At 42.8% G+C, this 13,660-nt stretch overlaps 1 protein-coding gene across 14 annotated transcripts in view; it reads right to left on the bottom strand.

Moving 5' to 3' along the window:
• Positions 1–134: 134 nt before the first annotated feature.
• SOAT1 (sterol O-acyltransferase 1) overlaps positions 135–13,660 on the bottom strand; it is a 30,778-nt gene continuing 17,252 nt past the window's right edge. For 13 of the 14 annotated variants that reach the window (XM_009672727.2, XM_068951799.1, XM_068951795.1 and 10 more), the window contains 11 exons: positions 13,272–13,379; positions 11,302–11,584; positions 10,163–10,241; positions 9,370–9,451; positions 8,680–8,725; positions 7,416–7,545; positions 6,848–6,945; positions 6,206–6,304; positions 4,959–5,094; positions 3,981–4,126; positions 135–3,097 (listed from right to left, as the gene is read on the bottom strand). In XM_009672727.2, the coding sequence (XP_009671022.2) occupies positions 3,041–3,097; positions 3,981–4,126; positions 4,959–5,094; positions 6,206–6,304; positions 6,848–6,945; positions 7,416–7,545; positions 8,680–8,725; positions 9,370–9,451; positions 10,163–10,241; positions 11,302–11,584; positions 13,272–13,379 (1,264 nt within the window). In that variant the 3' untranslated portion in view covers positions 135–3,040. The remainder of the gene's footprint in view (positions 3,098–3,980; positions 4,127–4,958; positions 5,095–6,205; positions 6,305–6,847; positions 6,946–7,415; positions 7,546–8,679; positions 8,726–9,369; positions 9,452–10,162; positions 10,242–11,301; positions 11,585–13,271; positions 13,380–13,660) is intronic. The other variant, XM_068951802.1, reaches the window with a different exon arrangement.

The following is a 13,660-nucleotide window of genomic DNA, read 5'->3' as shown; positions in this document are numbered from 1 at the left end:
GAAGCAAAATACCCCAATAGAAAGGAACATACTAGGCATGAAGATCCTGCACAGATACAGCCTTCCTGAGAACAAAGCATTTTCTGCATGAAAACCAGGACGTGTTTCACCAGATTAATACTGTTTTCTTCATGTTATTGAGCAACGAGCCGCAGCTGTCCCGGCTGCCATTCCAGAGCTGGAAGCTTCTCCCACTTCAAAACAGGCTGAGTTACCATGGAAGCAAGCTTCACAATTCTTACACTGGGAAGAACCACAGGAAGCAGTATATACTACTATTATTAAGAATTTGAAAAGGACAAGTTGTAAACCTCAGCATCCAAGTTATTGGCCAGAACACCACATTGCTGGCTCTGGCACCCACAGTTTAAGAAAACTCTTCTCAAACAAACATGGTATAATTGACTGATTTAACAAGCAACGTGCAAAAGACTTCGTATTTCCCCTGCACTGCTATCAGAAGCACGAAAACAAGCCCATATTGAAAAGCAATAAAAAAAACACCCACCAACACGAAGTTGAAAGCAATCCCAATCGTTAATGCCTTAACAGCACAGTTGCCAGATTGCCTTGATCTACAAGGCTAAAAACCTCCCCCCATCAAAAACTAAGACTAGTTCCAACAGCTGAGCATCTCTTTCTGGTTGAGTTTTGCCTGCCAGACACTCAAGCCTTAGGCTCCAAACACTGAGATTCTGCATTAGGGATATGGCACAGTGCCAGCTGTGAGGGAAATGCCACTACTTGGCATGAAGCGCCATGATTTCATCTCCTTTTGAGAACACTGAGATAGTAGCAAGACCTGACACAGGCATCAAGAAAAATCAAGTACCCAATCTATCACACCCTACTTGAGTGCAATTACATCTGTACATAACTGTTTTGAGCACCGTGACTCAGAGTACTGGACTTGCATTCACCCTATATTAAGCAGGTGACAAAGCTGTTTGGCCACAGAGGGTTTAGGGGTTGTTTTTAAAAAACTCTCTTTATTTTTATAAAGGAAGCGTGGGTTGAGATTGACTCCTTAACTGGTCCAGAAGTTTTCTCCCCCTAAAAGATAAGCTGCAAAAACTTAGGATGATTCAAACTGAATGAGGAGAAAGTAATCCATCTCATTCTCAGGATTTTATACACTAATACTGCCAAGTTTGAGTAATTTCAGAGGGAGTTTATGAATATAACAGAACTGTTTCAGTAAATCAGTTCTAGTAGTTTGTTTGTTTTTAACTAGGAGAGCCATATATGCAAAACCCGGATCTGGCAAATTTAATCTGACACAATGAATGTTCTGAAGAGCAGGATTTTTCACTGGAAACTGAAAACCAGAAAGAGTTGAAATATTACCAAGCTTTTATGAAATTATTTTTGACTCGGGTTAGTAACAATAGTAGCCCAAAAGATAGTCTTAAGTGGACTGAGAGACAAGTTCATCAAGAGTCCCAATGCCACTGGTATACAATATCTAGGCTGAAGGTCTGTAAGGAAAAGCCCTTACTGAGAAGGGCCCATAAAGAACACTTGAGTAATCGAGAAATTCCTCTGGTCAGAGTTAAGGTACCTCTAATCAGGTCACCCTTCCCCTCCAATAATGGGAGCTGACACTGCAGTAAAACTGGAGAGATATGTACCTGAGTAATATTTATGATCTGGCTTTGTCAAACTCTAAGCACAGAAAGGAAAACTGAAAGGACTCTGCCTGATAGATCAGGTAACTGCTGTTGCAAGAGAGATATTGACACACCAAATCTATATATACTTCTCCCCATAACAGTATGTATGGGAGCACTGTCCTTCCTCTTTGGAAGGAGAGAGCAATGCCTAGGAAACTGATCTTCACCTGAAATCCTCCCTGCTGCAAGAGCAGATGCAGACAGATGAAAGGAAAAGCAGCTCTGACTCCAGCCACTGGGACTAACCTTATTCCCCATTGACAGGGTGTTAGAAGCTGTTATAATACATGCTGGCAAGAGGCACCAAGACCTGCTGGCACTGGATTTGATGTAGCCATTTCAAATAAGAATGCACAAAGTACCTGTAAAGTCAATTGCATTTTCTTATGGTTGGGTCATAGTATTTCAGAGCTTTCTCACTAAAGAAAGCCTAACAACTTGTATACCTTAAATCACCTGCCTAATTAAAGCAAAAGCTCTTTAACTTGTAAAAAATGTATTACGAGAACTGATCATTTTGGAGCAACAATAAAAGCTACAAAAACAAAACAACAAAAAAACAACTATTCCTCAAGTCACAGGGCCTTCAGAGCACAGGGACATAAGTCAGTTGGAAACTTATATACAGAGATTGGACTCATCTATGAAAACCAAAAAAGGACTTATAAGAATGGCAAACACATGCCTTGCTTCTGAACACAGCAAATCCTCGTAAAGCCAGAAAGAACTGATTTTCCAATGCAACCACAAGTAAGTTGACAATCCCCTCTTCCTCTACCCATTTTGAATCGCTGGGCAGCTGAGATAAGTAGAATGTAGTTCTCAAAGCCATCCAGGAACACTTTGGCTATTTTCACAGCAAGGACACATATAATCTGTTGCTCTGCCACTTGTGATCCCGTTTGTTGCTGTGGCACCAACAAATAATACGAGTTCCACCAAAACATCCCCTTATCAGAAAGGAAAAATAATTGCAAAGGGATGGCGAAGGAAGATGGACGGAGGCCAACAGTGAGCTACTAGCAAATCTGACCAGAATATCTATTGTCCAGAAGAGCAGCAACTTGGGGGACCCCCGGAGGGGTAAGATTCCAGTAGACTCCACCTTCAGCTCAATGTTTTACTAGCATGGAAATGGCTCAAAGTGGGACAGCAAGCACCAGATGCCACCTGTGAAGCCTGTCGCAATCCAGATCAACTGGGTTGCTTCAGTAGAGTTACAAAAAATATTATAGTTTCTCCCCAGTAAGCAGGGGGCACAATTTCCTCTATAAAATAAAGTCTGTAGTGAGTTAGGTCATTGGTCCGAATGCTTGGAGGACGACTCTGATCTTCTGTGTCGAAGATGCAGCCAGAACATACCACTTTTACATCTGCACGTGACATGACCATGAGCGTGGTTTTAAGTAGTCCAGAAATGTGGGCTGCAAAACATGGACAAGCAGTGTTAGTCACAAGCAAACAGCACCAGGTGTGGTGTGCTGAAGAAAGTCTGTTTGGCCCACTAGCAGGGGAGATCAAACATTTTCACACCCTGCAATCCTGTTCCAACCCCACTAAACAGGGCATGAAAGTAGCTACAGCCATAACAAGCTGTTCCCCTACCATCCCCTTCACCCTCAGTTCTGACACACCAGCTGAATGCTGTGTTCAGTAGTGTGTTGTATCAGGGAGACGGTCACATGTACAACTGTAAACCCTTAAAGTGAGGTGAACTCACACTAGAATTTGGTTCTCCTGGGAACAGCTTTGCACAAGACTGAAGTCAACTAGCACAGCAGGATTTTTTTTTTTTTTTTAAATTGAGAACAGAACTGGATATCAAGAAAGCGAGCTATAAATTGCCCATTTGATTTTGGAGTTGTACTCTTACTTTTTCTGCTTTACAAGGGACAAACTCACTGCCACCCACACTAGCCTGGGAGAGGACAGACTCAGTTTTTGTGGGCACCTTAGAAAAAGTTCTCCTGACCTCACTGGCCAAGGGCTGCTGTTCCATTCATGCAGCCTGAATGGCCTAACATACTCTCAAGTAGTGGCTTACGTCCTCTCAGAGACGTGGGAAAGACACCCTCAGTTTCAAGTAGCAACATACCATAGGCACAGAAAGAGTGCTAATGAAAGCACTTTTGTTAGACAAAGCTTTCCTAGAGGCTCTACAGTTTCTAGAGTAAGCGCATCTTAATGAACTGATACAGTATACTGTCAGAAAGGCTCGTGCCATTCCATTCCCACCCTGTCCCCATGGCAAGAAAGGACAAGCCGCTTGCATACTCAGTTATTCCATAGGAAAGGTCAGTTGCTCACATTTTCCAGAGGGCAGTACTGGCGGGCATACCACTCCTGGCTATAGAGGCAAATGATGACACCTTGGCCCAGGAAAAGAGATGTCCACATGATCACATTCCAGATGGGGCCCTTCCGACGGTCATTAAGAATGAAGTTGAAGACCACTGGGAAGAAGTGAAACGAGAGGCAACATTCAGAAAAAACCCTCAAGACTAAAGAATCAAAGACCCACCAATGCTACTGGATCTCCCCTGTCCCTCCCCTCCCCCTACCCTCCAACTAAGTCTCTGGCTTGAGCAACACACAAGGCTGTTGCACAAGGTCCGTACAGTGCACACAAACCCAATTATAGCTGGCAATATAGCAAGTCCTATGAGTTGATCCGATGCTAGCAAGAATCAGAATGCCATTGTCTGCCAAAGAGTTGGCACAGCTCTGTCTCTGCTTGGGATCAGTATTGTTTGGGCCAGGCAGGGAACCAAGACATGCTGGCAGAGGTGTCCTAGAGTTCTAGCCTAATTCATTCTAGCTCAGAACCCAAAATAAAGTGCTAAGAGCCCTAAGTTGTAAATAACGGGCTCTTCTCCTTGCTAGAATAGTTAAGTAGCTCTAAAGAGAAAGATTTCCAACCTGCTGACATGTAACAATTCAATTAAGAGGAAGCAGCGCTATTAAAATATGTATAACATCACATGAATAGCAATATACTAGACACAGCTTTCTCCTTCTCCCTGTCCATGCCTTGCTTGACCCCCTAAGTCCCAAGCTTGCAAACCCACTATGTCTGCGCTAAGCTACTTAGCCACACAAACCCATTCAAAAGGTTTGGGCCCGCATTTGCGGACTCCTGGACAAGAAACGGTCCCGTGAGTCAAGAGCAAGAAACCTAATGTGACCAGTTGTCTTTTATGCAGAAAAAACGTATTTGGGAATCACGCTCACCACCCAACCCCCAAAGTCTACAACCCACTCACATATTCCTTCTCAGGAACTTACTTCCAAAGCACATGAAGAGGCAAAAGAGAACTGGATAGAAGTAGCCAAAGCAGATAATCAGGACATATTCATGCACAGCAGCTGAGACAGTGAAGACTAACAGCATAGCTGCTGCTTTGAATTTCTTACCAAAAAACTGCAAGAAAGAGGATGACAACCAAGGATTATAAGCTATTTTGCTGTGTTTTTAGTTTATTCATTTCAAAGTCATTTACCCGAGCTAAGAAAGGCCTGCTCCAACCAAGATACGTGAAATGCTATGTGCTTTTAGCACATCTAAGATTTTAAGTGTTTATCTTCAGACCTCTTTCTGACCTGCTGAATGAGTACTCAGCTTGAGTCCACTCATGAAATATCTAGTTCATTAAAGTAGAGGAACAGGAGCTGAGACTGTTGAGTCAACTGTCACACTTCAAATAGACTGTATTTCAGACCTCCATTTTACACAGAGGACTTTAAACTGAACAACAGATACTCTAAGAGGGATCCTCACATCACCCCAGCTGAATCAGCTATAGACTTATCCACAGACAGTAATGCTGCTTTTTGACAAGTATACTGTCTTGCCCAATAGTTAAACATTTAAATAACCTTTAATTAACTTTTAACAAAACACAGTGGTAGCCTATATCTTTAGACTACTGTAAGGCAAGGCTTATAGGATATTACCACTGTAGTAGCTGGAGAACAGACAAGATTTCAGACATACAAGCCCTTATTCACAAGGCCTACAAACTTTGCCATGTTTGTGCTTATATAGTGTTCCCCTGCCTAAAACATCTTTGAGTTACTTCACTCCAAACCTATCCAGCTAGTGAAGTTTGCTGGCAAAGCTTGAGACAGGAAATTGCAACTTCTTAAACACCACTAAAGGAACTGCTTTTTCTTACTGCTGAAAAAAAACAATGGCTTGGATACTCCTCAGTTCCAAAGAGGTTTCTAGAAACAATCCCACTGTGACAGCAGCATTTTTTTTAAACCAGAGACAGAAGGTGGCAGGTTAGATCTACTTTGTTTGGTGTAAGCCACTGCAGAACTCCATCAGCTCACAGCCATCCCAGCCAGCCCACAGCTGTCCCAAGGAGGACAATGGCTACAAATTTCTTACTCATATTTCATTAACTCTCTGCTTACAAATCTCCCCATTTCCAGACAATTGGGTGGGGGGGAAGAGGAGGGAGGAAAAAAGGCCTTATTGTTTGAGGGGAAAAAAAACCAAACAAGCAAATCTATTCTTTGCTACTCACCCAAAGGAAGTCCCTGTAGGCATAGTAATAGAGCCAGTCATGTACTACTACATTCCAGGTTCGGTAGTAGTTTGCATAGGAAGTAGAGTTCCACCAGTCCTGAAAGTGTTGAATGAAGAGTAAATCTGAACAAGCCTAATGCATTCTACAGGTCCTTTCGGGGATACCAAGACGTTGATCAGAGTAACACCAAGCCAATATAACAAGTTGCACCATGAAATAGCGTGTTTCATTGTACTTCCAACATTTTACTCTGTACTAAGTATAGTTTCATCATCTCAAACTGCAGTGGCTGCTATGAGAGAAGAGAGTGCTAATGGAGCCGTTAGACAGGTCCGGTGGCTGGTTCTGCTCATGTACCAGCCACATTATCTTAGAAAAATTCAGACTGCCGAATAGGCCAGTTCCCTTCTACAGGGCAGCAACAAATTTAAACCCTAACAGTGTAAAACAAGCAAAACTCTGGATGCTCCATTTGGTAAAACAGTCTGCAGTTTCCTTCTCTTTCCATTCCATTAGAGAAAGGAATTCTAGAAGCTTTATAAAGCTTGCTTCTCTTAACCTTTCCGTTCAAGTTAAGAGAAGGAAAAGCTGACACTGTGGATGGAAAACTAATAACAATCTATAGCTTGTACTTCTTACCTTGTAGAACATCCTATCTGCAAAGCGCAGCATTTCAGCAAACGCATTAAGCCAACAGTGAAGGAACGCAAAGAAAACCAGGAAGAAAATCAGTACACCTAGAAACATGGAAGAGTCAGACTGATTTTGTAGTGTTTTTGCTCAGGTTTAACCAGGAACACGCAACACAGTCAAGACTGTTCTTAAACATACTGAAACAGATGAGCTTTATGCTACCTATACAAAAAGGTAATGCATTTCGATTTCTCACCACGCAGGGTCACTCTTACGTCAGAGGGCAATAGCAAGGCTGACCCAGAGCCTAGAACTTGGCTTTGCAAACGGTTAAATTCAAACCCAGGCTTTCAGTTTGTGCTGCTGTTTCTGAAGTTTGGCATCCCATCACCACAGCCTTCCCACAAAACCTCCTTTGCTGATCTTTGCCTGCTGCTTCCCTCAGGAGAGATTTCTCTTCTACTTTTGAAGGGACAAAAAGTGCTGTTGTCATTAGTGACTCTTCTATCAAGCATTCCCCCTCCTTCCCACCTCTCTTCCTGTAGATGTAGTCACCCATGGATCCAGGCCTTACCTGGCAGAATGGAGTTGAAGATGCAGAGGACTAGCCCTCGAAGATTAAAAGTTTCTTGACTACTGTTCCGAAACTGAGGAATGCAGAGTCTCACAAAAATGTAGTAAGCATAAAAAAGTGAACCAAGCACCTGGAACAAGAGTTTGGCTCCATGAGAGAAACACGCACTTAACACATCACACCAGCTCCAGGAGAAGAGCAACAGCAGCTGCCAGCACAAGTCAAAGAATTTTATTTTACATTGCTACTAATTTTATTTTACATTGCTACTAATAAACTTCCTGCCTGGACCCTTACAGAAGCAAACTGCAACCACCTCTACAGCACGCTGACAGCCAAAAGCTGTTTTAAGTTCCTCTTGGTCCTAACAAGTTCTAAGTTAGGACACAAAAGACTTATGCCAACGCCAAGGTAAGTGTGCAAACTACCTTGTGATCTAGGTGTCAGACAAGAACAGAAGCAATTGAAAACTTATTGTCGTTCAATTTTAATATTAAAGTTCACCTTTCTTTTTTCCCAGAAGAGATGTTAACAGGCCAAACCACCTCAGAGCTTATTTGGCTCCCAGAAGTAGAGGTCAAAACGGTCAAAATGCAAGCCACTGCTTTAAGTGAACTAATTGCTTGTAAGCCATCTGTGTGCTTTGTCACTTCCTTTTGTCAAAGGGAAAGTGGCCAAAGGCCTTTTCATGCTTTGGGTTTTTTTTCTTTTGTTTTGTTTTAACAGGTATGCATTGTGTGAAAGCAAAAGCTTCAATCACCCCCTCCAAATTCATGCAGTCATTACTCCGAAGCACATTTGCAAGCAGCTATTGAAGCTCTTGTCCAGACAGGTTCTCTTTTGACCCTGAAGTGAAGATCAGGTCAGACTTAAGCTTGAATAACTACTGAAGACTTGATTTCATTTATTTCAAAATTGGTCCGAACATCTGCACACGGTTAGTTGTGCCAATGCAGTACAACCATGTAAAGATGGTCAGAGCACGGACATTGCTTCCCCCTCCCCTTCACCCAAAATGCAGTTTGTTTGTATGGAATGGAGTCTAAGAAAGTTACTCTAAAGGCTCAGTTAAGCATGGGAGTTTTTTTGGACACAACCATTAACGCAGCAAGATCACAATCTCCGTTTTTAATCACGGAAAGGTCTTCTTTCCTAGCAAGCCCACACCAAGTAAAAAGCAATTTAGCGCCAAAGGCATAACTGCTTAGCAACACAGTTTGGATGATTTCTGAAAATACATTAGTCAGTCAGCTGTATTACTCACCTGTGCAAACTTGGTAGCTACATATCCCCATCTTATCGTGGGATTCCTAGGAAAAGGATGCACAATGTCATATCTAAATGTAACCTCAGAGCAGCAAAAAACTCCACTCAGTTACCGATTTTACTAACCTATGCCCTGAAGAACCTGTTTTTAAAATTCAGAGGTTCGTCATCTGTTGACATCTTACAAGATGTCTGCCCGGATTGCTGGTTCCTCCCTTTCAACTACAGCAAGATAACTACAACAAGTCCATAAGTGGGAAACTACCTTCAGAGTAGCATTATGCAACTATGTAGGAGGTGGTGATCCACCCAATAGCGACATAAAGGACTGCTGACTTGACACTGTCAAAGTGCAACAGAATTGTTTGGGAACGCTATTTTAAATGATTCATCCTACCTCCTCAAACTTAAGAGATGGAGCTGTTTACTAGCACCACATGAAACTCAACATGCAAGCCTACTGCAAGACTTGCGTATCGCTCCAGATACTCAGTAGTAGTTCTTTGTTTCACCTCAGGTACACTTCCCAAAGAGAGAAGATCAGAATTGTTAAGTTGCCAAGTTACCAACTTAACCATATCTATGTGAAAGCTCTAACTCAAATCTAATAGATCGCATCCAGGGACGCTTAACACTGGTGTCAGTTTTTAAGACTACTTTAATGTTCTATTGACGTTGTTCACATTACCTGGGATAGTTGTCTCTATAGATGAGGGTGGGAGCAAAGAGGAAGTACAGGTATTGCGTAATTCGGGGAACAGGTACAGGGCCTGGAAGAAGGGGGAAGGGGAAAAAAAAAAAAAAAACCACAACTTTGCAATACTGCATCTGTGCACTAAAAGGTCCAGTCTCCCCAGCACCTTTTCACAACCTACTACCCATCTCACTTCAAAAAGATCAGTCTGAAGTGAAGAGCGTAGGATATCCAGAGAAAATAAAGCAAGCTAGACTGTTAGCAGATGGAATTACTCTCGTAAAACATAGCTTAAAAGCCAGGGTTACTGACAGACAGTGCTGTGCTAACACCTTGGTATCACATTTTCTCCCTGTCCAGGGAGGATGAAGCTCTACAGCCTGTATCAACATGTGGGTTCATGTTCAGCTCTGATACGCCTTGCTGAAAGAGCTTCTGCGCTTCTAGAACTGCTGTCATTTCAACTCGGGTACTGAAGTGGGCGGCAGAAAGACAGCCCCTATACTTTCTGCTGACGAAAGCAAAGAAAGGGGAGTCCTGTTGAAGCAAGACTTGAGACTGATAGCTTAGACCAGAACAGAATCTGTCTCATTACCTACTACCAAGTCAAAAGATTCAGGCTGAAATCCATGAGGCAGAACGCCAGCCCAGAGCCTCTTCAGCTCCCCCACCTACTCATGGGAGAAATATTACTTTTCTCCCATTCGTGTGGCCAAGTCAAAGCAATGGAGAGAATGCAAGAGCTGTTTGCATCCTGCTGTCAGAAAAAGCTGGGCAAGTTACTCACTGGACTTCTCCTTCACAGCGGACAGGACCCGGGGAACATTCTCTCGGATGAACGAATGAGCCTTCATAATAAAACGAACCTGTAAGATAGGGAGATTGAGATGGAATTTCGGGGCAACCCCTTCAACATCCTGGTAACTTCCCAACTTACCCCTTTTAAAAGGAAAAGGATGATTCTTCTGCCCACAAGCCTGTTTGGCTGACAGGAATTAAAACAGTGCAAGGAGACATATGCAGTAACAGTCATGACTCAGGAAAGTCAAATACTGCATTTACACAAATAAGACTGCAGCTGATGCAAGGACCCCAAATCAGGCCAAGAAATCATTAATAAGTTAACATCAACCTAAAATTGAAACAAAAAGACTATCCACTTCAATAGCCCAGTATGTTTTCAAGCCCTGAAACAGAGTCCTTGAGGTTATATGTATTCCAGTTCCCACCAGGTTGGAATAAGGCAGTGTGGTGTCACATTCAAAGTCTGTAGCAGCTATGCATGGTTTTTCTGTTTTAAAACTGAAGGACCAAAAGAAGGACTAGTCAAAAGTTAATTCCTCAAGCCAGCACTCTCATCTCTGGCCATCTTTGTCTTAACCAGATGGTCTGGCAGATCTTCCACATGAACTCCCTCCCACCCCCCCCAAAAAAGGGAACTCCTCTCTTGATAAAGGTCTATCTTACAGACTGCTGCTTCTTGGGAAGAGGATGGAAAACAGGAACTACTGGCTGACTGCATGTTTTTATTTATTTCTGCTTCAGAGGAACGTTACAGCTTCCTTTAAACTATGACACAAGAGGCTCTTAAGCTTGTTTTTAAAGCATTTAGCAGCCACAAGACAGCTAGAAATAAACACAACTTCAGCCTTGAAGTATGTTCTGAAAACAATAATAAAGTCCCTCAACACAGGGTAAAAACAAGAGTGGTTTCCAGGTCAAAACAAAGTTTACTATTTCCTCTTTCTCATTAGACCTGCCTCTCAGAAATCTGTCTTCACCTCAAAGCTTAACTCCATCCAGAGCCCTGGCTTAATTTAACAAATATGAAAAAATCCAACCACACCTCTGACCCTTCAGGAAAAAGGGCCCTTTCCATTTGAAAGCAAACTTCAGTGTACCCAAAGATACCGGGCAGGAACCCACCTGTTCCAGTATTACAATAAACTGGGAAGCTGGAGGCAGAGTATATGATACAGCAACATAGGTCGGTCCAAGCCCAAGCCCAGCTGTCTGGAAGAGCGTGAACAGCATCCCATAGAAGAGAGAGCGGATTATACGATGGGAGGAACTGCAGTAGCCCTGGGCCCACTGGGAGAAGAGGCTATATGGAACGATGACTGTGGCAGAGAACATGCACAGCCAAGTGCAGAAGACAACAGGAAACTTCCCAAAAACAAAGACCAAGAGATCAAATCCCAGGACCAGCCTAGAAGGCACACAGAAAGAGACAACGAAACAATGGACACTGAATACTAAGACACACTTTTACTCAACTTAATGGCTACAGAAGGCCAAGTTCCCAGACCATAATTGTTTGACAGTTCAGTTAGAAGCCACTGTGGCAGTTTCAGCTCAGAAGCAGAGGGCTGTCTGTTGCAGATTTAAGTTACCACCAGAAAGTACATCAGAAGAGAAAAGATGGACTCAGGTCATCAGTGCTGTCAAGCACAGCTTACCTTCAAAGCCCACAGGGCTTAAGCATGCTAAGACCAGCATGTGCTTTAAGAGCGTGCTCAAGCTCATCCCTGCTAAGCAGCAGCATGTGACTAAATCCACTGCTGAATCAGAGTCCAAAAGAGCTTCTGGGGAACAGCTGTAGGACATCACCAACTGCTTCCAAGTTTCAGTTTTTCCCCCAAGAGTTTGAACATCCAAAGAGGCTTTCCCCCACTATTTAGGCACAGGGCATTTAATCATCTTGCACTCAAACCTAACGTAACCCTGTGTTGTGAAAACTGCAGGCGTTCCACATGGATTCAGTTTAGAAGTCACCCAAAAGGCTTAGGGTCATTAGATGGTCAGTCCAAACATATCCAAGTGGTGTGCACCAAATACTTTATTCATTAATCGAAAAAGTCTCCAGTGCTTACTCATATATCTAAGTAGCTCTTCTCACCCAAGCTCAGAGGAACAGGTAGAGCCAAGAACAGCAACACAATTTATTTGTTCCCATGTAGAGGCTCAATTACAAACTGGATCCAAATTCAGATCTAGCTGAGAACACAACAGCTGTTTTTTTTCTTTTTTTCCTCCTTTTAGTAATCACAAAGATGCCATCCCTACTAGTTGATTTTATAGAAGTAAATGCTCATTTCCCACCCCCCCCAGTGCCCATAAGTCACGATCAGCTAAGCAACGTTCAGTACCGCACAAGTCAGTTTTTGTATCTAGAAAAAAGGTACCATTATAATCAAGACAGCTATAGTTTCATACACTGAAGATAATCAGCAAGATAAGCATGTAATCCAACTTGCGTACAGCAGATACAGCTTGCCAAAAAGATAATAGTTAAAGTAACAAGCAAGTGTGAGGAAAGCAGCCTTTCACAATATCGTTCAGAATTTGCTGCCTGCAGAGTACAAGATCCTTGAGGTTTTCCACACGGAAAAACAGGGCTCTATTTTTATTTAGGCACAAACACAGTTCTCCAGAACCGTTACTTCTAAACAGAGAAAGGACTGCTAAACTATTTAAAGTTTTTCTAAACATAGCCCTCCTTCAGCCAACACAGGCAGCTGAGAGCTGCTGTTTCACTAGTGGCACTGGTTGGACTAAAGCAGCCCATGTTCAGTGAAGCCCCCCTCCCTTACGCCAGTCTTGCGATAAAGTAAGCATGTGACCCAACTACACTGGCCACAGCACTCGGGGAACTACACTTGTATCTGCAAGATTTTGTAAATGCTTAACTATCTAATTTGAAGTTACCACTCCTCCTCAATAGGAATTGCAGCATGTGTTTTAAGTCAACCCCTGGCCCCTTTTCTCCCCCAAAAGCATCCCAGAAAGGCATCTCTCCCTTCTTCCCTCACCATTCTGCAGTTTCATGTACCTCCACTTCTTTCGAAGGGTACACTTCCCAATCCTGCCTCTTGCTTTTCCAGAAGCACTCTTACCTTCCTTCATCAATGAAGTCTACTAAAAGCGTGCTGAGGATGAAGACAATGAGAAGAGCGATGAACATGTGGTAGATGGTCCTGATGTGACTCACTTCAAACAGTTCACTAAGGGAGAGATTCAAATGCTATCAGGCCATTGACATAGTACATCACACCTCCAGTATGTTAGCTTTCCAAGTATTTCACAGTAAGGTAAGTAGCTGTCACTGCCATCCCAATTCAAGAGACCAAAAGCTAATGCACAATTCGAAAGTCAGTCTCCATGCCTGCCACTTCCTCAGTTTATCCACAGATAGAGGATAATTAGCCATTATCTCAGTGGTACTGAGAGGACTGTAATTAAGGTTTTCATTAGGAAAGCCCTGCAAGTTGTAGCAGAAACGTGC

Source organism: Struthio camelus, chromosome 8 (assembly GCF_040807025.1).
Source record: "Struthio camelus isolate bStrCam1 chromosome 8, bStrCam1.hap1, whole genome shotgun sequence".
NCBI classification, from domain to species: domain Eukaryota; kingdom Metazoa; phylum Chordata; class Aves; order Struthioniformes; family Struthionidae; genus Struthio; species Struthio camelus.
The sequence above is the reverse complement of the archived record's forward strand: the minus strand, read 5'-3'. Positions and strand labels throughout refer to the sequence as shown.